This window comes from Manacus vitellinus, unplaced genomic scaffold (assembly GCF_001715985.3).
Source record: "Manacus vitellinus isolate BGI_N305 unplaced genomic scaffold, ASM171598v3 scaffold_8_pilon, whole genome shotgun sequence".
In the NCBI taxonomy this organism is placed as follows: Eukaryota; Metazoa; Chordata; class Aves; order Passeriformes; family Pipridae; genus Manacus; species Manacus vitellinus.
The window spans coordinates 5,052,797-5,077,226 of NW_021940864.1; the positions used below are offsets into that span (position 1 = coordinate 5,052,797).

General features: G+C 39.1%; 3 protein-coding genes across 4 annotated transcripts in view; 2 read left to right on the forward strand and 1 right to left on the reverse strand.

The window, feature by feature from the left end:
- WDR26 (WD repeat domain 26) overlaps nt 1-8,087 on the forward strand; it is a 30,489-nt gene extending 22,402 nt beyond the window's left edge. For both annotated transcript variants that reach the window (XM_018085035.2, XM_018085036.3), the window contains 2 exons: nt 1,679-1,864; nt 3,321-8,087. In XM_018085035.2, coding sequence (XP_017940524.1) covers nt 1,679-1,864; nt 3,321-3,346 — 212 coding nt within the window. In that variant the 3' untranslated portion in view covers nt 3,347-8,087. The remainder of the gene's footprint in view (nt 1-1,678; nt 1,865-3,320) is intronic.
- A 4,745-nt stretch (nt 8,088-12,832) lies between these two features.
- On the reverse strand, nt 12,833-20,518 carry CNIH4 (cornichon family AMPA receptor auxiliary protein 4). Its single transcript, XM_018085037.2, is given in 6 exon segments — nt 12,833-13,034; nt 13,578-13,718; nt 17,918-18,030; nt 19,067-19,135; nt 20,451-20,467; nt 20,470-20,518. Coding segments are annotated over 6 exon segments (417 nt in total). The 3' UTR covers nt 12,833-13,006.
- A 96-nt stretch (nt 20,519-20,614) lies between these two features.
- NVL (nuclear VCP like) overlaps nt 20,615-24,430 on the forward strand; it is a 37,363-nt gene continuing 33,547 nt past the window's right edge. Inside the window, exons 1-5 of the mRNA XM_029965086.1 lie at nt 20,615-20,717; nt 21,878-21,942; nt 22,547-22,620; nt 23,718-23,770; nt 23,858-23,951. Of these exons, the coding sequence (XP_029820946.1) occupies nt 20,615-20,717; nt 21,878-21,942; nt 22,547-22,620; nt 23,718-23,770; nt 23,858-23,951 (389 nt within the window). The remainder of the gene's footprint in view (nt 20,718-21,877; nt 21,943-22,546; nt 22,621-23,717; nt 23,771-23,857; nt 23,952-24,430) is intronic.

Genomic DNA, 24,430 nt, shown 5'->3' on the forward strand with positions numbered 1-24,430 from the left:
CTACTGAGCAGTAGTTGAAACTGATGGTACACTATCTACTTAGACTTGAACTCTTTCAAGCTCTTGCCTCTTTGTACTGAAGTTGCAAATGGGGCTACTGAGAAAGTCCTGTTTTAAAAAATAAGCAAACAAACAAAAAATAACAGATCACATTGCCATAGTCTCTTTTAAAGTAATGGATTACATTGTAATACATCTTAAAGCATATTGTCAGCTAGGTAGGGGTTTTTCTCACCATTGCATCAATAGGAAGAAAATAGAGGTCTTTGAGAGGGAGATTGACTGCTGCCTTAATGTAGCTAACATGTTTTTTCCAAACCAAAATACTGGTATGTGTTTAGGCTTTGATTCTCCCAGGCAGCAGAGACTTGTGTGTCCTTACACTTGTCTGTGTAAGCAGAGTGTGACTTGTGTTGTTTGGTGTTGGTTGCATGGATATGTGGTCTCTTGCAATGGTTAAGTGGAGTGTAAGCACAACCAGAACATTTGTGTCGATATGAGTACATGTAAAGGTGGTACACTGAAGTGAGCTGGCTCAGCAGAAGACAGTTGTTACCACATGGTCCATGATGCTTTTCTAGCAGGTAGGTCAGAGAGCAAGTTTATTTTATAAGGGGTTGGGAGGAGGAACAGAGGAAGATTGGTTTGTTTGCAAACAGCCTTCAGAGTGACATCTACCTTAAAGCCTTTCAAATAGATTAAAATACTTCCATTTGATATGCTAGACATGAATACCAGGCTTTTGTGTAATACTTGCAATACATACTTGTTCAGTTTGTGCAGCTCTGCTTGGAATATTCCACAGACATTACTAGACAGGTAAACCCACAGCCTTGTTACAGGATGCTAGTCTACAGCTGGGAGACACTCCCACTCTCAATTTATTCTGAACTGTGGCTGGCTATAAAGCCAAATACACTTCTCTAGAAATTGCAGTAGAGCGTCTAACCAGTTTGCTATTCTATTTCAGGGATGTTGCTAGAAGTAATTTAAAACTTCCCATCACAAAATAAGATCTGTAGGGTTGTTTATTGCACCTGCTTTAATATGTGCAAATTGATATCTCTAAATACCACACAATAATTGTTAAAGACAGTAATAGCTCACAATTTGAGCCATTAAGTTTTTCCCTCCCTCATTTGCTCTGTTTGCACTTTCACTGGAGTGTTGCAGGTTTTTAGTATTAAGATGTTTTTCATAAACTATAGAGCTGTGATCTTATCTAGCAGTCATTAACAGGAGGTGCTTATAAGGTCTTAGTACTCATGACTTTATAATACCTTTACTAATCTGTAAATACAATTATTTGAGGGGAGAAAAAAATCTACAAATCTTCCTTTAGAATAAGATTACGACCCCAAGATTAGCTTGGTTTCTCTCTTTAGCCGTGTATTCTCTTATTTGCATTGTAAAACATTGTAGTCGGATGTTTTTCTTCAAATACCTAGTATTTGAAGGTGTTAATGGAAGAGCTTGACCTGTATTCTTTTGATTGCTTTTAGAATAAAAATTTTGTTAGTGCTATTGCACACTTGGGACATGGGTTTTAGACACAGGTTTTGCAACATTAATGAGAGCCGAGTTGCTGAGAGCTTGTGTGGAAGTGCTGGTTGATACAACAAATCAGCCTGTGCAGGACAGTGTTTCTCAGTCTTCTTTAAATGTGTGTTTTGTGTAGATCACAAAGTGTATATCTGGCACAAGCGCAGTGAGCTGCCGATTGCGGAGCTGACAGGGCACACACGTACAGTCAACTGTGTGAGCTGGAACCCGCAGATCCCATCCATGATGGCCAGCGCCTCCGACGATGGCACTGTTAGAATATGGGGACCAGCGCCTTTCGTAGACAACCAGGATATTGAAGGTAAAAACCTGTGTAAGAAGTTACTGGGTTTTTTGTTTGGTGTGATTGTTTTGGGGTTTGTTTCTTTCTTTCTTTTTTTTTTTTTTTTTTTTTTTTTTAGTGTATGACTGTTGATTTTTATCTAAATGATTTATACCGTGGAATAAAAAGGAAAGAACTGGTATTTCTAAAATTATTCTGACATGGCCCTATAGAAGAAAACTGTGGTCTCACTAAGACCTCAGGATTATATTAACTTATTTATGTAGACATCTTAAAAATCTTTCCCCCAATGCTTGAGGTTTAATAACGTAAAATGTTATTAAAATTTAAATAATGCATTCTAATCACACTGCAAGTTGAATAATGGTATTACAATGCTTACAAAACGAATCTCCAAAGTCTGGAGAGAGTGTGAAGTTTTCCCTAGGAATATCTCTAGAAAACTGAACCTTTACTAAACCATCAGCAACTACATGTGTCCAGGAGAGAGAGAGAACGCTCGTTTTTGTGCTGTCAAAATGTGCATGTGTTCCCAGCCCTTCTTGCCTCCCCCAGGACTGTTAATGAGATGACTGCTGGGGAGTTGTTCTGCAGTTTATATGCATTTTACTACCAGGTTGAATATGTATTTGCAGTGGATATTAAAAAGAAGTACAGTATATCCTATTGCCACAGGACCTAATTAATACTGGGTGTGGATACAAGTTCAAGAGGAACCTGGGCAGAGTAATCAAAAAGAAATCCATTTAGTGCTACTACAGAAGTAAACACTTCTAGTTCAGAATGTCCCCTAAGTAAAAATGGCTGAAAATTGGAAGGATATTAGGAGGAAGAATTACCTCCTCTCCCTACACACTTGTGCTTTCTGACATATCTGCTTCCAGTCTTGAACTAGGTGGACCAGTTTGGCTAATCTGTTTGTAACACCTGGAATGTACCTTCAGAGCCTGTCCACCAGTTGGTTTTACTCATGGTTTTGTTGTTTGGTTTTCTCTAGTTAGTGGCTTGCTCACTCTTTCTTAGTTCCTACAGAAAATGAACTAATAAGTGCCATAAATACCAAACCAACAGAAAATAGATTTCTCACAGCAATGCTTTTGCAAGAGGTATAGGTGCACAGAGTAATACCTAACAACTTAGGAATCTTAAATGGTTAGCAAGACAGCTTTGTAATTAGAACACTCTCCTGGAACTCAAATGCAAATGTGTTACTTTTCTTTGGAACAGAGGCTTTTTGAGTACCCACACTTAACATGCTAAATTAATTTCTAGATTGATATTAATAATTTTATCTAAAATAAGTAATTTTTAGCATGGAATTTAGCTACAGTATGAGCTAAATTAACCTAATGCATGTTCAGTAAAATTATGTAAATACACTGTACCTGTAATTACCTTATAACAGAAATATGAACTATTGCTAAGATCTTCCAGCTGTGATTTCTTTCTCTTTTATGTTTTTGTTTTTGCTCAGAGGAATGCAGTAGCATGGATAGTTGATGGCGAATTTGGAGCAGACGACTTCAGTTTAACTTAATTAGTCGTATTTTAAATGGCTTGGGATTTGGTGCAAACAAACATGATTGATAGCTGGACAGACATGCTCGTCATGAAAAAGAACCATTTCTGAAGCCCGGTTGGGGCCAAACATTTACCACCTTTGCTTCATAGTAACCAGTCGAGATGAAGCACGTCCTTAGAACTTTGTTGGACACCGTGTTGAAATTACCCCCCCATCGGTTGTGAAGAACTGTGCTACATTCAGGCTAACCATTGAACTCAGTATATATATTTTTCCCTCCTGCCTTTTTGTCTGGCAGGCTACTGTTCTTGTTGCTCTTCTGTGTAATGAAGTTTAAATGCTTGTTTGGAACACTTTATTTAACAGTTTAGAAGGCTTGATAGAAAGAGTGCTTTAGTCTGAAGAGTATACATTGGATAGGAAAGTATTTCCTTCTCTTGTTTCTCAAGTCTCTCTCCGCCTTACTTAGCTTGAGATCTTTGCAGCTTGGTTCATGGATTCTAGCCTTGCCCGTTGCGCAGTATATATATAAATTGAGATGATAAACCAATGAACAATGTCAAAAGCACTCTCAGTATCACATTTGACAAAAAGTTTTGTACTTTTCACATAGCTCGTTGCCCTGCAAAGGGGTTAACAGCACAATTTTTTAAAAATAAATTATTTATAGGATTAAAATGACTTCATTTGTATACATTTGGAATTAAAACAATGCAAGAAGTGTCATGAAACACGGTATCACTGATGCTTTTCTGGAGTGTCTTGAGACCCAATCAGAAGCAGTGGCTGGAAGGAGCTTTGTGTAGGCAGTGAAGCTTGTTTTAGATGGAGGAACTCACTGTCCATCTTAACAGATAAATTGTATTATTTAGGAAAAAAAAAAAGGATGTTCAGACTGCACCACCAGGCTAAGTTTAAACAAGGAAAGGTCTTTTTGGTTTTTTTAAAATTACATAAATATATGCAACAACGCTGTTGTAAAAGGTAGACTACACTTCAAGGGAGGAGTGTGTTGAAAGGTCCTTTCTTCACAAAGTCAACATTTTGTATAAGTAATTAACATACAAATCATAATTAAACACTTGTATTACGATGGAAATTTTTCTTTATTTGATAAACAAAGGTGTATAGATTTCTGTGTTGAGAATATACTTTTAAGTTTATGGATTTAAATGCCTCTCCCAGACCTTGTTGCAAGCTGGTGCTGTAAACAACTTGACACATCTAGGAATAGTTCCACTAATATCCCATGTTAAGGAAAAACCAGAGACATTTATAATTTAAATATTTATTCTTTTTGGTGTAAACAGATGGCCTGGGCATCTCTGTGCTTCTGCACTACACACAAATTCATTATGGGATGGCACTGGATTCCCTTTTGCCACCGTGGGTGGAAAGGTAGTGTTGGTACTGCTGCGAAGTAAAGAGGGAGCAGGGAAGGGCATGCCATGCAGTCGTGTGAACAGAGGTGTGGACTTCATCCTTTAATGAGATAATAATCTAGTGTTCTTATTAGTCATGTGTGGAAGAAGGATGGGGGAAGGTTTGCCGGAATTCCTGGGAAAAGTGTAGCCACTTTGATGAATGGGAATGTGGTATTTCCCAGAAAACCAAAGTGAAGGTTAGATTTATTTTTTTTTTTCTTTTTAGATTCCAGCCAGGTGGTTGGTGTTTTTCTTGCCTTGTGTGCAAACTTACGTGTGAGTTAAGATTCTGATACTATGGTTGAGACCAGCCCCAAATCTGACCTTAGTCTTTAAGTACCTCCAAAACCAGGTAGGAACTTAATGTTCTTATCTGCAGTCTACAGTACATCAGCCTTAAAGTTAAGGTGAATGCTTTGATAGCAATTACTGTTCCACAGTATGGGGAATACATATGTGAACTTGACACTATAAATCATTTCCCCCTTCCATGAATTAGTTCTGGAGGAAGCTCTTTGTTTCTCTTCCTAGTTCAGACAGTGTAGGATTAGTCAGGCTTGTTCCTATGGTGTTGGTGTTGCAGGGAAACAGGCAAGTTCCGAAGATCAAATTTGAGTAAGCTAAACCTTTGGGTTTTAAAGAAAAATTAACTACCTAAATTGAAAACAGTGTGTTACATGTTCAAAACACGGTATAATTCGTAAGCAATGCCAGTATGTGAAGCTTTGGAAGTTATTCTAGTATTGTCTTACTCTGGAACTTGTGTTTTCAAACCAAACATTGTTTAGGGAGATTAAGGAGAGTAATGGTTTTGATGTCTTTCAATAATGTCTCATACAATGGTCTGGCACTACTTGCTTACCTCATGGGAATAAAGTGGGAACTCTAGGGAGGTGGTGAAGGCTGGATCAAATCTCAAGTGGAGATTTAAATTCTCGTATGCACTTCAACAGGCATTTTTAATGTGGTGGCCATAACTAATCAGAGTGGGACTCCTTACTTGGCACAAGCTGTGTGGGGGTGTGTGTGTGCTGGTGCCCGGTTTCCACTGCAATGCAATTAGAAATTTAAACCTAGTACTTCTGCCCAAATACTGCCTGTCTCTTCAGTACTTGGTTTGTACCCATAAAGGCCACTTCAAGTATTACGAAGCAGAGTTAGGGAGAGGCACGTGTTCCCAACTCTCTCCTTTAGTGTCGTGGTGCAGCCATGCCATGTAAAGGAAAGCTCCAAGCAGATGGCACTGCTTCCAGAGTGTCTCAGTCACAGGCGTTGCATCGCTGTCAGCGCCTCACGGGTGATGAGCAGAGAGCAGAGGAAGGTGAGACTCGTCTGCATTTTGCCACACTACTTGGTCCCACAGCAAACTGCCGTTATAGGTGTAGCAGCAATGACTACCATTCCAACCTGGAGATGAAAGAGGAACCTAAACCATTTCAAACACATCACATATTCGCAATATGTGAATTGAAAAGTACCAATACTTTTTGTGCACAGACTGTAAAATGAGACCGGGGTGGGGTGGGGGAAAAAACCCAAATAAGTTTGCTCGTTTGCAGCGTGTTGATTTCCATGTGCTTAAAAATGTTCATAGGCTGGAGTCTAAGGCTGGAACAAGTACACACCCACAATAAATTACTGTATTTCTAGTCAACAGACCGATGGTTTTAGAGAGGAAAATACTGTAAGCGTGTACTCATTTTGTAACTTTCTCTGATCACCTGTTGGCTTAAAATATTCACAGTAGCCCCAGGTTACTATCAAGGCAGATCTTGGAAAAAAAAGAAGTGCTGAAGCATTTTATTATCTGAATGTTCTTTAGCTGTTCAGGTAAGTAATTTTCAAGGGCACAATGGAGCACAAAAGGGAAAATGGCAGCTGTGTTCTTGTTTTGGAGGGGAGGGTAGTGGGGGAAATGACACCTTTGTTTTTAAATTCCCTCTGTCTTTTCTAAAGTTCTCCAACTTTAAAGTTAACTTCTCTTTATGATTGGAGCAAAGATGCAAGCTAGAAATCTACCCAGATCTTGCCAGTTACTTCTCAACTTGGCTTCAAACAGGTAATGTTTAATAAAACTCCGTATGCTGTTGGGAGTTTGTGTCTAGTTGTGTAACTTCTACACTGCTAAGTGATGCTCCCGCCCAAAGTCAGTTTTAAAGGCTTCCTTAGCAGGAAACTGGGACTCGAACAATTAGCTGTAGCTTGAGGGGGATATGTTGTAGACCCAAATGGGGAGGGAGGTAGAGAGAGAAGAATGGACATAAAAAGCAGAATTTACTGAGCAACAGACAAACTACTGTAACTCAAGGGGGAGGAGGAAAAATGCACTTTCAATAGTTTGTCCATATTTTTAGCTACAAAGTACACTTGTATCTGATTTTTTTTTTTTTGAGATGACTTAAGAGGAACACCCATCCCATAAATGGCTAATCCTCCTTTTGACCTCCTCCTGTCTTTTCCACATTGGCTTGAGTCCATTTTCAGCTGCCATACTTAATTTTGAAAACTGCTACTTTTAACAATGTTTAGAAAGAAAAATCATTAACTATGACACTTTTTTTAAACAGGGTGGACTTAATTGAAGTGTGCAGTGTTGAACTACTGCTGCAGTAGCTGCCTCTAGTTGTTGAAATAAACTGTAGACAAGTTTTCTGTCAATTAATCCAGATAATCTGGATTCAGTAAAACATCTGTGAGAGTGTTCCTCCCATCTGGTATGAATGTGTGTGTGCATGTGTTCCATGAACAGACAGAGAACCAAATGTTCTAGGTACTTGTCATGTTTTATTGCATACTTTAAGTCGTGTGTATGTGAAGTGTCCTTTGACCAGAAGGTTTTGGTTAATATCAGTATATTTTTATAAATTTGAAATTCATTGTGCCCCATCTTTTTTCTTAAACATTTTTCATTCTTAGGGTATATGTGCTAGATTTGAAACTTAACATTTTTAGGCACAGATGGAAAAAGTTATTGGCTCCTTGAAAACATATGGGACAAAATGGATCCTCAAAGCATGTATGTACTTACAAACCAAGCTGTAGAGATCAAGAAAAGAACTTTATTGTTGATCTCAAGATTTCTAAATTGTCAAGATTTATATGGAGTTGTGGTGGAACTAGTTAACACTTAGAGCTTTTGGTATGTAATGACTATTTGCTATGGACTGATATTAAATGTTTCAAAGGATTGCGTTCTTAAACTTTCTGGATTTTTGTTACTCTCCTCAGATATTATTAAGTAGTTAAAATTTCTTTGCTATATTACATTAAAAACATAAGAACTTTGGGTCTCGTATTTATTTTCACTTGTTTTACTAATTATTTACAGAACACCGTTTTAACTTTTTTATTTTATAAATGTGTAGTATTTTAAACATATCTTTAAAATTGTTCAATTGGAACTACATTAACTTCTGATTTGTTTTTATTAGGATTTTTAAAAAAACAAAAACAAAAACAACACTTTTTCCATGTTGGTGCACAGCACTTAACAGAAATGTTTGTATTCCCTTTCTTTCAATTCAATAAACAATAAATAACTGGAATGAATAGTTCTTAGTTTCCCTAACTTCACTTATATGACTCACTTGGATGTTAATTTCTTGATCATTAATTATAGATTTCTTCCATATTTGTAGCATTTCACTTCCTCACTAGGAAAATTAACTTGTGGCCATTGAGCAGATGAGACACCCGGTGTTGTGTGCAGGCTTTGCAGTGTTTGATGTCTGGCTCTAACCCACCTCATGCTTGTGTTTTCACTGGACATTCAGCAGTCAACTTGCTCATGTCCCAGTCTGTGCTTATCTCCCTTTTTGAACACCTGCTCCTTTGAGGCTCCGTGAAATCCATGATTCCTTAATGCTGGAGCTTGCCTGAATACCAGATGCAGGTTGCTTTAGGTCATTGGTGGGTTTTACTGGGTTTTTTGATAAAGCACCTGCATCTCCTGCCTTTGTTCCCTCCAACTAACTTGGTGTTCTTGTCCCTCCTCCCTGTGCCTTAAAACAGAACCTAATCTTTATCCTGCACTTCCATTCAGCTACAGCTTTTTTCTGTTAAATAAAAAGTTGTACCTCAATTTCCACTCCCTGTAGCTTTTCCAAACTCAAACCTTTTGCTGAAGTGCGTTCTTGAATTCTTAGAGCTTATGTATTGATTAGAAAAGATCTTTATTCCCTCTAGTAGCACCTTTGTATTAACTTTATTCTCTCCTGTACAGTTTAGGCAATGTATAGATAATTATGGCTTAAATGCAGCTGCCAACAGAAGGGGCATGCCTTAGTCCTTTCCATGTCCTGCTTTGTGCCACTTCTCTTGGGTACTGGTATTTGCAGGAAGGTTGTTGGATTGCAGACCCACTTAAGCCATAAATGCAGCAGATGAAGGAAGTTACTAACAAACCCAGCCAAAAACTGTGCTTCATCTGCTGTCCTGTCTGCCTTTAATGGGTCAGAAGAGTGCAAGAGAAACAGGGATATGAATTCTACAGACCTGTGACATTTCAGTATTTGTAAGATTAAAAATTAACTGCTGTGGTCTGGGTTCTTGTTTGGTTTTGGCTTTTTGAATCCTTCAGATTATTAAAAAGAAATTACATAAAAAACCTGAGAGTAGATGTGCCTTTCATAATTACCTTAAATCCAAACTCTGCCTGAGGCAGGGTACTTCTCTTACACCTTGGCTTATGCTTTCTGTGCTGCCTGATGTGCCTCTATGCATGTCTTGCACGTGCTTAGGCTGTCAACTCATCAGAGATAGCAATCCCAGTTGTGTCCTCACTGTAAAAGACCTATAATGCTCTGAAGAAGAACCACTGAGGTTTGTATGGCTCTAATGTTTCTGCCAAAGATAAGATGGTTAATGTACTGATAACTGCATGGTGGTTCATATATATAGCCCACTTTTCCTATCACTACCTCTAGTGGCCATCATACCATATACCTGGAGGCAAAAATGGTCTTCTACCACTTGTACAAAATTCTAGAGAGCTTCTTGTGAGAGAAAAAGAATTAGAATAAAGCTTTGACAATCCTGAACAGATGAAGATTTGCTTTTATGGGCTTATCAGTGTTTCAGGTTGATTGTTAACCTGCATGTACAACTGATCTTAGGGCTACTGCTTATACCACTGATGTTCTATGTTCCATGAAACAGAAGTACTTCAGGGAAAAAAAAACAGATACCAGGATGAGGAGGCAAGTATATTCTTTAACAAACCAGGCTAAATAACCAGCAGTCTGTAACTGAAATGAATAATTAGGAGGAAACATGCAACTGTACCTATTGTAACTAACCCCCCCTCAAATGCAGAACTCTTAATAGCTGTCTCATCTCTCTGAAAACTGGAGTGACTGTCATCTTCACAAGCTGACCAGGCTGAAGACTGGGGATGAGAAAAAAGCTCAATAATCTGTTAAAAGTTGGAATCCCTGCAGGGCAACTTTAGTATTTTCATGGATTAAGACCTTTCTCTAAATCTTAGCTAATCATCTGAAGGATAAGCTAATGGTTCCTCCGTGAAGTTATACTTGGATGCCTCAGTTCCAAAGGGAAATATAGTCTGGTGAGTGAACAGGAAGGGATCTGTGTTTGGTCTCACACGCATTTATGGTGATAGATGAATTTTTATTAAAAATGGGTCCAAAATTTCTAATTGTCTTGAATTGTGTATAATAAGCTTGGGTTTAAATTACCCTGTTCTTCCCTCTGGGAGACCCAGAAAATAGGGATTTTTTTTTTTATTTTTATTTTTACTACCATAAAATTTCTGTGCTCTGTGGATCTCCCATGAGGGAGATGACTGTAGGATCCCTATTTCTAGCTAATGAACCACAGTTTTAGCAATTACAAATATATTTTTCCTGTTGCTGACACTGAAGATTTCTCCTGAGGCAGGAAAGGACCCTGTACAATAGGAAGGCTTTGAAATTACCAGTGGAATTACTCAGCAGAATTGTAGTCTCTGAAACCTGCTACCAAGGTTTTTGCAACTATTATAATCAGTTGGTAGATATAAATGAAGAGAGAATTTATTTATATTAAAAAATTGAGGTGGGAAGTTTGCATTCATATAAAAGTATAGATTGTTTAATATTTGACAATCCCCACTTAGAAAACATATCTCTATTTTTTTTTTTTGTTGGTCTGTCATGGTTAATAATTCACTCTTGAGGAAGTGGGGAGGAATCCACAATAACATCCCTCTAGGTCAGGGAATACACATGCTATCCCCATTTTTTTTTTTACCTCAGATATGTTGTTTTCCCTTATCCTTCTCTGTCCTGTTCTCATCTCTGAGGAAACACTTGTCTGGGTAGGGAATAGAAGCTTTTCATAGTGAGTGATAAATTTTACCAGTTTCCTTGGGGAATGGATCTACTCTATCTAAACATCATCCCTGCAATTCTGAGGTGCTAGTAGTTAGAAATCATCAGAGACAATGTATCATACATTTTCATTAATAATAAAGCTCTTACCTCAAAATCATGTCTTTAGAATAAGATATACAGCTGCTAGTTTAAGTGATGGACTTGCAGATTAATGCTCATGTTTCTCAGTGTGAAACATTAATGAAATATATCTACTGTCAGCACTACAGCAAGGACCTGACTTAATTAGCTTATCCACATTGCCTTTTCTTCTAACAGATAGCACCCAAAATGTGTAGTATGTTTTTCTCACACATGAATAAAATAATTTAATTGCCTGCCACATAAACTGCTACAAAAGTTACCTTCTGCTCTCTAAGTTTTACTTGCTCTTCTTTTCCCAGACTGACATCCTGTCTGAGTTTCAGCTTTATAGGGCAGTACTTTCTGTAGCTTGATTTTTTTGTGGTTTAAAGTAGGCAGTGGCATACAGCTGGGGTAGCTGTTTCCTTAATTATTTTTTAACGAGCATGATTTTCAGCAGTTTTTCATCTTTACAACAGCTGAACTTGGAATCCATCCATCACAAATTTAAAGCCAAACTTTTCCTATAACAAACACTGAACACGAGGTATCTACAGAAATCAAGCCTCAGAGTTGTCTTTTTCATTGCTGGCCATGAAAACAATCTGTTAATTACAGCTGTGCACTAAAAAACCAAGTACTTAAGGAAGAAAAAGCTCATAAATTTTAGGACATAATTACAGAAGTGTATTTTTAAAGTGTTTTAATTGATGTGTTTGTTTCAAGAGACCTATTTCCAAGCACATATAAAAAAGTTTAAAGACAGTCATTGGACAGTGAGGGTACAAACTCAGGTTTATACACTTATCACTGAGGCAAGAGCTGCACAAAAAGAACTGAGTTTGCTGGTATCATTGAAGCAGAGTCACATTAGAATTGGGATAAATGGGGTTATGGTTTACCAGACCATTTCCCTGAGCTAGACATACTCTTGGTTCACCTCACTGGATATGGAAACAGCAGGTTCATGGAGTAGCAACTGCAAATAGTCTTTTGCTCTGTAACCAGCTCCAACCAGCAAGATGATGATTACTTTATGTGAAGGTCTGTGATGTACTTCAGTGACAAAACAGGAGTTGAAGGGAAAAAGCAAGTATTAATCATGTTTCTTATTTATGTTTTTCACTCTTACACACAGGTGTCACTTCCACCAAAGGGATCTTAATCCATCCAAAAATGACTTCACATAGGTTGTTGGAGGGAGGGGTGAAAAGGGAGAAAAGCATAACTTTTATTCCACTGTTTTTTACCTGGAAAAAACACTGACACGAAGATGCAAGCTGTGCTACTATTCCACTTTGAAATCTGTGTTGCAGGCACTGCTTCAAACTAGGCTTGAGTAGGACAGCTTGACAGCCAGAGGCACATCCTGACACCTTTCAGTAAGAAGCAGACACCAGAGCTGCACTTAAATTTGTTCTGGAACTACCATCATTACCAGCCCATGCTGCTGAAATGAGTTTCCCTTCTCACCATTTAATTCCTACAAAGGTCAGTTCTGTAAGCAAGGATTGCATCTTACAGAAACAGCAACTCCAGCAGTTTGGGTTGTAAAGGAACAAAAACAACTGCTACACAAATCCAATGTCTTTTGAAAATATTTTATGTTAAAAATACAGAAAAATATTTCTTGTTCAAAGAGGAAAAATATACTGCATGACGACACTGATCTAGGTGTGTTCAGAAGGTGTCTGAGGCTCCACAACCAGTCACTGGAGTGATGACCCAGTTTGGCAGCTAATGGTTCTTTTTCAACTTCTCAATCATTTATCAAAGCCAGAATCATACTGTGACAAAACAGAAAACATGATACCAGTGGATTACTGAAGCATGTGCAAGCAGGAACAGCTACTGCTGTCATGAGAGCTGCACTTGAGCCTGAAATAGAAAGTTAAGGCAACTGCTGTGTGCTTTGCTTATGAGGACAAGAGCTGCAGAAGTAATATTGCTGCAGAATAACAGCAGCTCTGCCATCTTGTAGTAAGTGGCCCCATCACAGAACTCATCCATTTGTAACTTAGATCAACTTGGTCCTCAAGATTATTTCCATTCTAAATAGGCCACTTACTGTAGGCACTGAAAGCATGTAACTCTTTATATTGTAGTGATTTAGAGATTAAGGAGTAGCCTGAGTTTCCAAATAATGTCTGATCAGAAAGAATAAAGGTATATAATGAACCCACAGATAGCTGTCAAAATATATTACTGAGGCTTAGCAGGATGCAAAAAGATAAGACTAGAATACCAGCAATTACAGTAGAAGAATAGAAGAGATAAAAATAGCTGGCAGACAATTCCTTTGTTCCTTGGGAGCAATTTTTGAAACTAACCTGTAAAGGTACATGAAGAAACAGAGCAGATGAAAGCCCAGTTTAATCATGGCTTCTTTCATGTGTGATTTCAGTTGTCCTCGGTTATGGATCTCTGTGGGATCAAACACTCCCATGTTTCCACTTGGCACCATAATGTACCTGAAAGTTTAAGAATAAAGAAAAAAAAAACACCACACAACAAAACCCAAAAATGTAGTCATTTAATCATTAGGGAATGTCAGGAGAAGGAGAGGGGGAGAGCTTTCCCAGAAAAGAATTTCATCTAAAGAGTTGTTTCATGATTCAAGGTAAGGGAGTTCTTTTTTACTTCTATTTCAGTTTTAGGATATTGCATGTATCTCTGCCAGTACAACCCACAAACAAAAAATAGGAGGACAAGAAGTACTAAAAGCATCAGCCTGGCTTCCCATGTATAAATGGGAGAGATTCCAGGTAACAGCCAATTCCAGTTAATTGCTGTTCACAGTTACTTGCTGTCATGGAGAAAACATCCACCCACAGTGGAAAGATGCATTAGATGAAAAGGACTGGAAAAGACTTCATTTAGCTAAGAATTAGTGATTTATTTAGCAAAAAAAACCTCACATAGATAATCACAAACTCTGGTTGTCAAAATGAGATGGTGTATGACAAGACAAAGGATCTGTGTATTATTCCTGTCTTTGTCACAGCCACCCTGTCACATCTCAGCACTGACACTGAGGCTGAGAGGATGAGAGGCTGGGCAGAACTGAAGAAGTTCTGCTGTCCAAACCCACATAAGAACAAAAGTTGAGTGAAACCAAGTGAAACGCAAGGAAAGGAAGAATGAGGTTGGAAAACACAATGCTTACGTCCTGTGAAAATTCAGCAAGCACCATGGGTTTTTGTCCCAAGCATTTCTCATGGGAGAAAATAGGAGCAGATGAAGTTCTCACTCCTGCTGAGCTCAAGCTAGAGCAGTACTATTAAATCATTGAGATGTCATACAGTCTTTACCTTCCTGGATTAATAATCTTTCTATATGGGAATTTAAGTCCTTCTGGAGGAAAAATGGTTTCAGAACAGAAGACTTTGATTTTCTTTCTGTACTCAAGTGGCAACACTTGTACTCCAAAAGGCACTTCCTCACCTCTTACAACATTCATTTCAATAATAGGAGGAGAAGAAGGGGAACAAGAAACAAAGTTGTTTTCAAGTGGCAGTACAAGACTGGAAAAAAAAAACCAGTAAGACCACAGTATGTGTCCTTCACACAGAGGTATTAAAAAGCACTGCAGCATATTTGACTAGTTTCAGAGACAGTTGTGTCCCATGAAAAATAGTTCATGTGAACAAATTCCAGTTTGAAATTCTCTTCTAAATTTGAAGCTTTAAAGGATTGTTCTATTTTTAGTAGTATAACAGACATTATTGTCCGTTTACTGGGAATGGAAGGCATTTAATTGGAATAAAAGGAAGAACACAAGTTTCCTGTACCAATTTATCCTAGAAATAGGGCGCATAATTTTCTTACATGTCTAGGACAAGAGTGCCACAAAGGCAGCATGTATTAATTTTGCTTTTTAGGAAGAATGATAACACTTAAATTTTGCAGCTTAACTGCAGAACCTGTGAGGTATTTTTTCCTAGAGGCCCACAAGTTGGGACAGCTTATATTACATATTTAAGGAAACTAGTCATGGATACAACGTGCTAATGCTGACAAACCCAACTCAAGGCAGTCGTCATACTCTAAACAGCCAAAAAACTTCTACAGCAAACATGACAACTGTCAGCTTTAATGGATACACACACTACTGCCTTCAGTATTTCCATTCAGTGGAAGCTGCTGCCACAGCAACAGGACACTTCCCTCTAGATTACACAATTTTTAAAGTGATGTAGAAGTTCTGGTCAGAATTTTGCCTGCATTTTTAAGAATTTTTCTTTTTTTACTTTTTCAGTTTTAAGATGAGTATTATCTACTTAAAGACACAGCAAGAATCACATTATTTGGACCTATCCTCTCAAGATTTACATAACAAAGCAGAAAGAAAAAAACTGAACACTTCCCTAAGAGTTTTAAAACAAGGAGAATGTAAGACAAAACTGTCTCATCCGAGACACTACAAAATTCATCAAAAAAACCCCAAATTAAATGATCATCTGAGCACGCTGAACAAGAAGGGCCAGCAGGATGTTACAATAAACATGTTTGAAAGTCTCCCTTGATGCATTATTGACCAGTTTATCCTTCCCAGCATTTATTTCTGATGCCCCTTTTGCACAAAATCTCTCTCTTCCAACTGAAATCCTTGAGACATTTAGTAAATTAGGCAAGTACTGCCATTCATTCATTGAGATTAGGCATATTTTGAAGAAAAGTGAATGACAGGAAGAGATTATCCTACCTTTATCATTTTTACTACAAAGCACAGACTGCTTCAGTCTCAATACAATTATTTCTGTCATCATTTTGGAATAGACAATAAACTTTAACCCTTCTGAATTTGTGTGCAGAAATACATCCATGACTCCTCTGGGCAATCTGTGCCACTGCCTGATCACCCTAACAGAAAAGAATTTCTTCCATATATCTAACCTAAATTTCCCCTCTTTTAGTTTGAATCTATTACTCCTTGTCCCATCACTACAGTTCCTGATGAACTGATAATGCTAAACACCACACCTGCTTTTGCAAATCTCTAATTCCTTCATTATAGATGGGATAATCCAGGCTATTAGTGTGAGTGAAACTCCTCAATCCACAGAAGGAAGGCAGGATTAGTGATATAGGCTTAACATTTTGATTTCTTGTGGCAGGACAGGCAAAGTATCATATTGTCAGATTCATTTATTGCCTACACTGCATATCTAAAATTGAGGAAACAATCCCGGATTTTAGGATATTCAGAATATTTATGCCATGTATGACAAATATAAAATGAGAGCTGTCAATAAAAACAGCAGTCAAAGCTTATTGCATGAAGTGTGGAAATAGAAATCATTTATCTTCAAAAATTTACTCTAACAGGGTTTAGAAGGGAAAGCAAGGTGCTACTTTAAAAATTAACATAAATACACCAAATTAAGCAGCAACAGGGTAACCAGTAAAGGAAAGCTTCAAAGCTTCAAAGAAAATCCATTCTCTGTCCAGTGTCTCTGCAGAAACAGCCTTGCCTAAATGAAACATCAAACTCCAAAGTTGCCAGCAGATACCAAACAGAATACTGGTCACTTTGTGTAACAGTTGTACATGTGGGTGGCCAAACAAAAATAGGCAAAAACATGCCCCACCTGTGTGCATTTAGGCAACATTTATTTATTAAGCACAAAGTTCCACTGTCGTATGTTACTCCAGCTTAGAAACATTTGAAGGCTTCGCTGGCATTCCACAGAAAACAAGGGTGATGAATGCATGGCTATTTTGCCCAAGAACAGCCAGGTTATCAGTACAGAGATACTCAACCTTGTTTTGATGAGAGCTATGAACTTCTTTTTTAATTTTACCAGTGACTCAACCCACCCCTGCAACTAGTTAACCCTAACAGGTTCAGGCAAACAAGAATTACAGTAAACTTTTCCTACCTGTACCTTAAACTTTTTTATTCCCATAGTACAGTGTTTAGAGATAATTTCTGACAAATTCACACCCAGTTTTCATTAGTTTAACAACTGTAAGGGTCAGTTCTCCAAATATCAAATTATATAAGATAAAAAGAACATTTTTTGAACTCACAGTCCCGGTGTTGCCACATGGAAACCCTTACTGATAACTAAACCATTTCCAAGGGGTGGCAGCCCAGGGCTCAAAGATCAGTAACACTGACAGCTTTCCTAGGATGAAAAGTCTGCAAACCTTTCCAAACACAAAGAGGCAGGATGGGGGAACAAAACCAGTGCAGATGAGAGGGAGAGACAAGTCAGTGAATGAAGGAGGACACTGTGTGGGGGACGACACCCCAGCCCAGTGGTTTTACAACCATCAGGCAAGCTGACCTCAGCACTTTTATGCCAATATCACACACGTAGGCACAGCATGAAAAACATTAACAACTCTGTCTGCAGTACTTCATAATCCCAATTAATATGCTATTATTTCCTATGAACTTGGGAATTACCCACAAATCAAGATTCCTGGGCACTGGGGATAATGAAAGGAAAGGCCAAAAGTTTCATATCCTTTACACTGTTGGGTTTCTTATGATTTTAATGGCAAGAAGAGGTTTTATGTTAGTTTGATCAATGAAGACTAGTAGCAGCTCAAGAACACAACTGAAACATCTCACCATAACATATTATTTATCCTTGTACTACACTTAAAGCTAAACTATAACAGTGGGGAAAAAAAAGCACATAAACCCCTGTGCACTTACCTATATATATTCCATGTTGCTACTGGCAAATTAAGGAGAAAGATGAACCAGTGCAATGAAATAAGCATTAATACTGTTACAACAGCATGGCCAATCACCTCAGGGACCACCCACTGTAAAAAGGGAAAAGAAAAGGGTTACACACACAAATGTAAATTCCTTTCTGAAACAGAGATCTATATGGAGTTATCATCTCATTCTAATCATGCAAAACTCAAGAGAGAAACATTCATGGCAGAGGCATGTGATTCCATCACAGTGTGGAGAAATTAATACTTTCAGGCAGATTCCAGGCAAGTAAGCCAGAAATCAAGGCCTACGATATTATAACAGAGGTGCTTTATCAAAGCATGTCTGGAGAGCATCACAGCAGCTGTCTGAACACAACTGTATTACACAAGCACTTAAAAAAGCGAGTTAAAAAGTATACAGTGCTCGTTTGAAATCACTGCAGAGAACAGTGGATTTAGGAACACAGATAATTAAAATCTGCACAGACACAGAACGTACAAACAAGCCTCAGGCTTGGAACGGATAAAAATGTTGATCAATATGAAAACTGCAGTTAAATTGGGTTAGCCCCTTGCAACTACACATTTTTGGCTTGATAGTATCCTGTGCCTCTCTCTCTTTCATTAACAAAAAAATACCTTTAAATCCAAATGAACACACATACATGGGAAGGCCACACTGGTTTAATGCAAACAGTTTCAAGGAGATTTGTTTAAAGTGGTACTTTTCCTTATCACAGTAAAACTCTACTGTTCAAGAGAGGTTAGAAACTACACAGATCAGAGAAAGTTGCTGTGAAGACCTCAGAGTTCAGTCATGAGTAGACACCCTTGGTGTGGCCCACCTACAAGAACCAAAGCACAGAACTCAAGAGCTCTGTGAAGCATTGTCTCAGTCCCACCACTTTAGGCAGCAGCCCATCCTGGAGCACCAGGGGTCAGAACAACAGCCTTTTGTGACTGAATTTGCTGAAAGATGGGCACCCAAAAGAGACAGGCAGGCTGAAGTAAAGGATGTATGCAAAATACTGCCAGTCGAGGCTCTCGAGGTATGCATTTACACCCCAGTGATTTGTGATGCTGAGATGAAGGATGTGGTTTTCTCAAACCACATTAAATGCAATGAAGAACAATTTACTTTATTGAGTTTGGAGCAGCATGATCTAGCGTTGATGTAGTCACATTCCAAATCTGATAGTGTGATTATCTGGAGTCCAAGATAAGGAAACATTGTATGGTGACTGGGAATATACAAAGCTTTATTTTTAGCCAATAAATTGGGGAGAACCCTCTTGCTCTCACTGCAGATATCTTGTTCCATGTTGATCTGCCTAAGACATATTTCAATCAGTTACAACTCACTCCTGTGTCAGGCAGGAAGCTTGGCTACATTTTATTATCAGGCCAAGTGATTTTATGATATTTTCCCAAGGGCAACTGTTGCACAAATGCTAAAGTTCAGTTCAACCCTTACAACAAGCCAGGGAGGCAAACTCAGTAATTTAAGTATCAGATTTATTAATACAACCCTTGAAGCCAGAACTTAAAAGTAACAAAAAGTTAATGCACTTTTTAAACTCTCCTCACAATAAAGCAAAATAGTTTCGGATTCAAGAAGTTAATCTACTTTTTTTTAACACTACTGTATTAATTAATACTTCATTAGGCAATAAGAGAGTAACATCATTATTGAATGAACTTTCAGCAACTGAAATATGAATATTTCGGACAGAAAAGTCCTCTCAAAAGAGGTTTAAGATGCACGTGTGCACATCATCTCGCTATGTCCTGTAAAGACATCGTCCTTTTCTCCAAGGAAATGAACACAGTTTTTTCTATTCCTAAAAAAAGAGGTGAAGGCTTTTCATTTTTCAACAAATAATCTATCCTTCTAGGCCGAATTTTTTTCCCAAGTGCTTCTGTACTTGTTTCTGTTAGCAGCAGGTAGACTCTGAAATAGCACTAGGATTGAAAGAGGTGTAAAAGCTAGCTGGCTTTTACTGAGAAACGTAAAGAAAATGAAGCCAAATCTGTGCCTCTACATTGCAACAACGCCAGGCAGCAAAGGCTGCGGGCGGGTCTCTAACAAAGAAGATGGAAAAATCCTGTTTGTCGAGGAACTCGGAGCCCCACAGCCCGGAGCACACGCCTAAGACAAGGCAAGGCACTCTCGCAATTCGAACCCTGTTGCGCGGCCGCGCTTTTTAGGCCCGTGCGGCTCCCGAGGGCCGGCGCCGGCACCGCTCCCTGGGCTCCCACAGCTCCTTGTGCTCCCACAGCCCCCCGCCCCGCGCTCCAAGAGCCCAACATGTTTTGGGTACCGAATCCCGCGGCGCTTTCCCGCAGCCAGGCGCTCCGGGCTCCCCGGATCCCCCGGTCCAGGGGGCTGCACCCCGGGCCCCGAACCGCGGCCATGACCCGGCGCAGCTCCCCCGGCGCACTCCCCCCCGCCCGCCGCCCCCAGCCCGCCGGCCCCGGCCGCCCTCGTGCCCCATCCCTGCCCGCCCCAAGGAGCAGGATACGAAGTAGACGGAGAGGAGATGAGGGCGCAGCAGTCGATCAGCGAGAAGATGAAAACCACCGACTCCATCCCGCCGCCCGGCCCCGCCGCCCCGGCCCTCCCGGCCCCTAGGACCCGCCCCGCCCGGGGGCCGGCCGCGGGCCCGCGATCCCCGCCTCGGGGGCCATGAGAGCCGCCCGGCCGCGCATCGCCGCGCTCAGCCGCGTCAAAGCTACTGCCGCCGGCACGGGCACCCCCGGCACCGGCCACCGGCACGGCCACGGCCACGGTATATGGCGGGGGGGGGGCTCGTGTGTCCCACGCCCGCTGAGGGCCTTGAGCATCTGGCCCGCTCAGGGGCTGGAGGGGACCAAAGTCCGGCCTTACCTCCCGGAGCCTTTAAATAGGCTTTAGAAAGGTCTATTTGTTTGTTGGGAGGGGGTGTGTATTTTTTTTTAAATTTTCTGTTATTTCGCTTTATTTTCGCACATCTTTCCGTCCTCTTCAGTAGTTCTGATCCTGAGGGTGGCTGCTGCTTCAAGCGTGCGATGAGTAGTGTATAAATATACCATGTGTGTATATATACGTAGATATCTAGGTATATGTGCATATATATGATGTGCGCATATATGTATATACGTGGGGTGTATATATATATGTGTGTGTGTATATATATATATATATTTGGGTATTAGTAGGAATTTTTTCACAGAAAGGGTGATTAGGCATTGGAATGGGCTGCCCAGGGAGGCAGTGGAGTCACCGTCCCTGGAGGTGTATAAGGAAAGACTGGATGTAACACTTGGTGCCATGGTCCATTTGACATGAGGGTGTTCGGTCATAGGTTGGACTTGATGATCTCAGGGGTGTTTTCCCACCTATTTGATCCTGTCATTCCATGATATTGGCAAATTTTAAGTGTTTACATTTGGAAACATGTAAAAAGCGATTATATTAAATAGATAAATAAAAGGGGAAAATAAAATTACTTCCCTAGCACATGTGTGAAGAGCAGGGAGAACAGTGGTTCCTTCAAGTGGCACAGTGCTGTGTTATGTCTTATGATAATCTCTGGTGACTTTGCAAATTAAACACCCTAATACCTCTGTATTAGGGTACTCCACTTCTAATTCCTTCAAATGCAAGTGGCTGCTTGAGGGAACTTGCTTGGTTTAATTTACAAGATCACAGTGACTGTGTCTTGACTATTCTGAAGTGGTAAAGCCTTTTTGTGGTAGGGTTTATGATAGGCTTGATGTTTCTTGCAGGGCAGTAGCTGCCCTTGGGTGATGTGAAGTTTAACATAATTTTAAAAGATAACTCTCTATTCAATTTGATTGTTTTAAATAGAGTTATTAATTTAAATGATGTTTTGAAATTCTCCTCACTGTGACATCTGTGATACCATATCTTTTAGGGAGATTCTCTGTTTTCTTTCTCCTTTTTAAGAAGGAATTGATCTTTACAGTGTAAAAACTCCGTCTCACTCCCGATTTGGAGAGTGGGGAAAGAGAGTAAATGGAGTACAGTTGTACATGGAATTTTGTACATTTTCTCACACTTTCATAATTGTGGTTTGGAAATGGGTTGGATTAACTGCTGTCATAACAAAAGGCTTGACAGAATTCACTTTTGTTAATGCACTTTTCTATAGTATTCCTTGAAACATCTTGTAAAGATTGAAGTTCTTATTACGACAGTATTCATGCTGATTGATATAGATGGTTTCATTTTTTGGGTAGGAGATCTAAACCAAAAGGAGACTAGCTGAGAGGAACCAAGACCTTTAGGATTGACAATAGGATGCTGTGTGGACTCCAAAGTCGTCTTTCTTACAAAATAAAAACATTGGAGTTGACCCAGCCCCAAAAGCCCCAAAATGAAGGATACTGCCTTTCCTGGGGAAACAAAGCTACCTAGTTATCTGTGATTTAATAAGCATTTCCCATTTCCAGAGGAAATACTCTCCGGTGTGTTGCAAGGCAGTGAAAAGCTGTTTCTGATTTTCATTTTGACTTCCTAAGAAGAATAGAGTTTGAAATAGGCACATGTGGTCTAGCTGTTCTGGTGAAGTGATTGACAAGAATTTTGTTCCCTGCTTAAAATTCTTCATTTCAGTATCTTGCAAGCAGTAAATGTGGGCAGTATGTTGACATTGGAGTCCTAGCATCTGATTTGCAGAAAACCTACAGGTGAGCCAAGACTTGTATTCTTATGTTCTGTATTTAAAATACTGAATATATTATTTTACATTCAGGTATTTTTAATTTAAAAAAATAATTTTTGTTATGTTAACATCCTTGCCAGTTGTTGAGGTTGATTGAAACAGTAAGATCATTTCCCCTCCAGTGTTTCCCTTTGCTGATATATCTAGTAACACAGATCTTATTAACACACTGGGATTACACGATCTAGTCGTGGGTTGATTTTTTTGTTTTAAATCAACAGCTAAAGATGCATGGCAGCATGTTGGTCTTTAGACCCAGTGAGCTTAAAATATGAGGGGAAAATAACTCTTCAGTGCAGGCACAGGGGAGAGATACAGGACCCAACAAGACATTGTATCGTGCTCAGTTGCTCAGCAGGACAGTCAGTCTTGCCTAGTTATTTTTATGCTGTTACACTTTTCTGGGTGGGGAGCAAGGTGGGGATTAATGAGGGTGGAGAAGTGTATTCACTCATGTTTGTGTGCTCTGTTTATTTGTGCCTTGTTAGAGAAAATGAGCCAAACCCCCTTGCTTAGGATGCTTATGGGTCTTGGGGTTTTGTTTTGCCTCTGTTGGGTGTGGTATTAAAGCAAGTAAGTAAAACACACCTTCAGTAAGGGAAGGTAAAAGGTTGATGGTTTTTGTTTGCATTTAAGGATACTCTTGAATCAGAATTTCTCATAGTGACCATTATTAATTAACATGGTTATTCCTTACTGGAGTGTCCTTTTTAGAATATAGTCCTGTGTCCATATGTTCATGTTTGCATTAAAATTAAAATATTGTTAATGTTGTGAAATAGAATCCAGTGTACTCATTTGTACCTTGCTGCTTCTCTGTATCTACAGTTAAAGAGGACCTTGATAATTTTTACTAAATATCTCCTTAGAGACCAGCATAGTTTAATGATTTGGTTTCATCCCAGTGACTGAGCTATTCCAGTCTTAAGAAAAAATAATCACATTTTCACATAGTTGATTTTTAATAAGAACTTGTGTGGAAGCTTGGGTATCAACTTACCAGATATTTTTACTGGGAAAAGTCAGTTGGTGTAACCTGTTTATTTTGGTTTTCTTTTTCAGTGCAGAATATGGACGAAGAAAAAGAAATGCCTTTAGAATACAAGTTGCAAAAGGTAGTTCTGTTAGCGTTGTGTCCAAGATGCCAAATTCTTTGATTATGCTTTGGCTGTTTTCTTAAATGTTTGGACTTTTTCTTTCAGTGTTTGGAATAATCAGTAATGAAAAACAACGTGAGGATTTAGCAGTTTTAGAAGCCGAACATGTGGCAAAAAGAGCAAGACAAGAGAAAAATGAGTAAGATGAATTTTTACCAGTAAATTAATAATGCCTTTAGTGTTATCATTTCTTTAAAGTTCTCTGTCTTCGTATTATTAAATTTTGGTAGTTTCAAGGTTACAGGTAGATCCTTGATATCCCATAGGCCTGTCTTCTTCAGAAGTTACCTGTATTTATTGGAATCACTTTTGTCCCTAGAGACAAGCAGATACTAGAGCTAATCATGATTTCTCTGTTATGGGGAACATACAGCCCTGAATTAGTGGATACCTTGGGGCATCTTTGATAGTTTTCCACACAAGGCCTCAGTTGTCCTGTGATTCAGTTCCTTTGTTCTGTTTTGTTCTTAATCTTTCTTGAGAGTGAGAGATATTGTCTACATCTCAGAGACAAGACTACAAGACAGGCTGTTCTGAGTAAATCACCAGTGGGAATTGAGATTTCCTGACTCCTAAACCTGTGCATGCTCTCATGGACTGTTCTGGTTTCTCTAACTT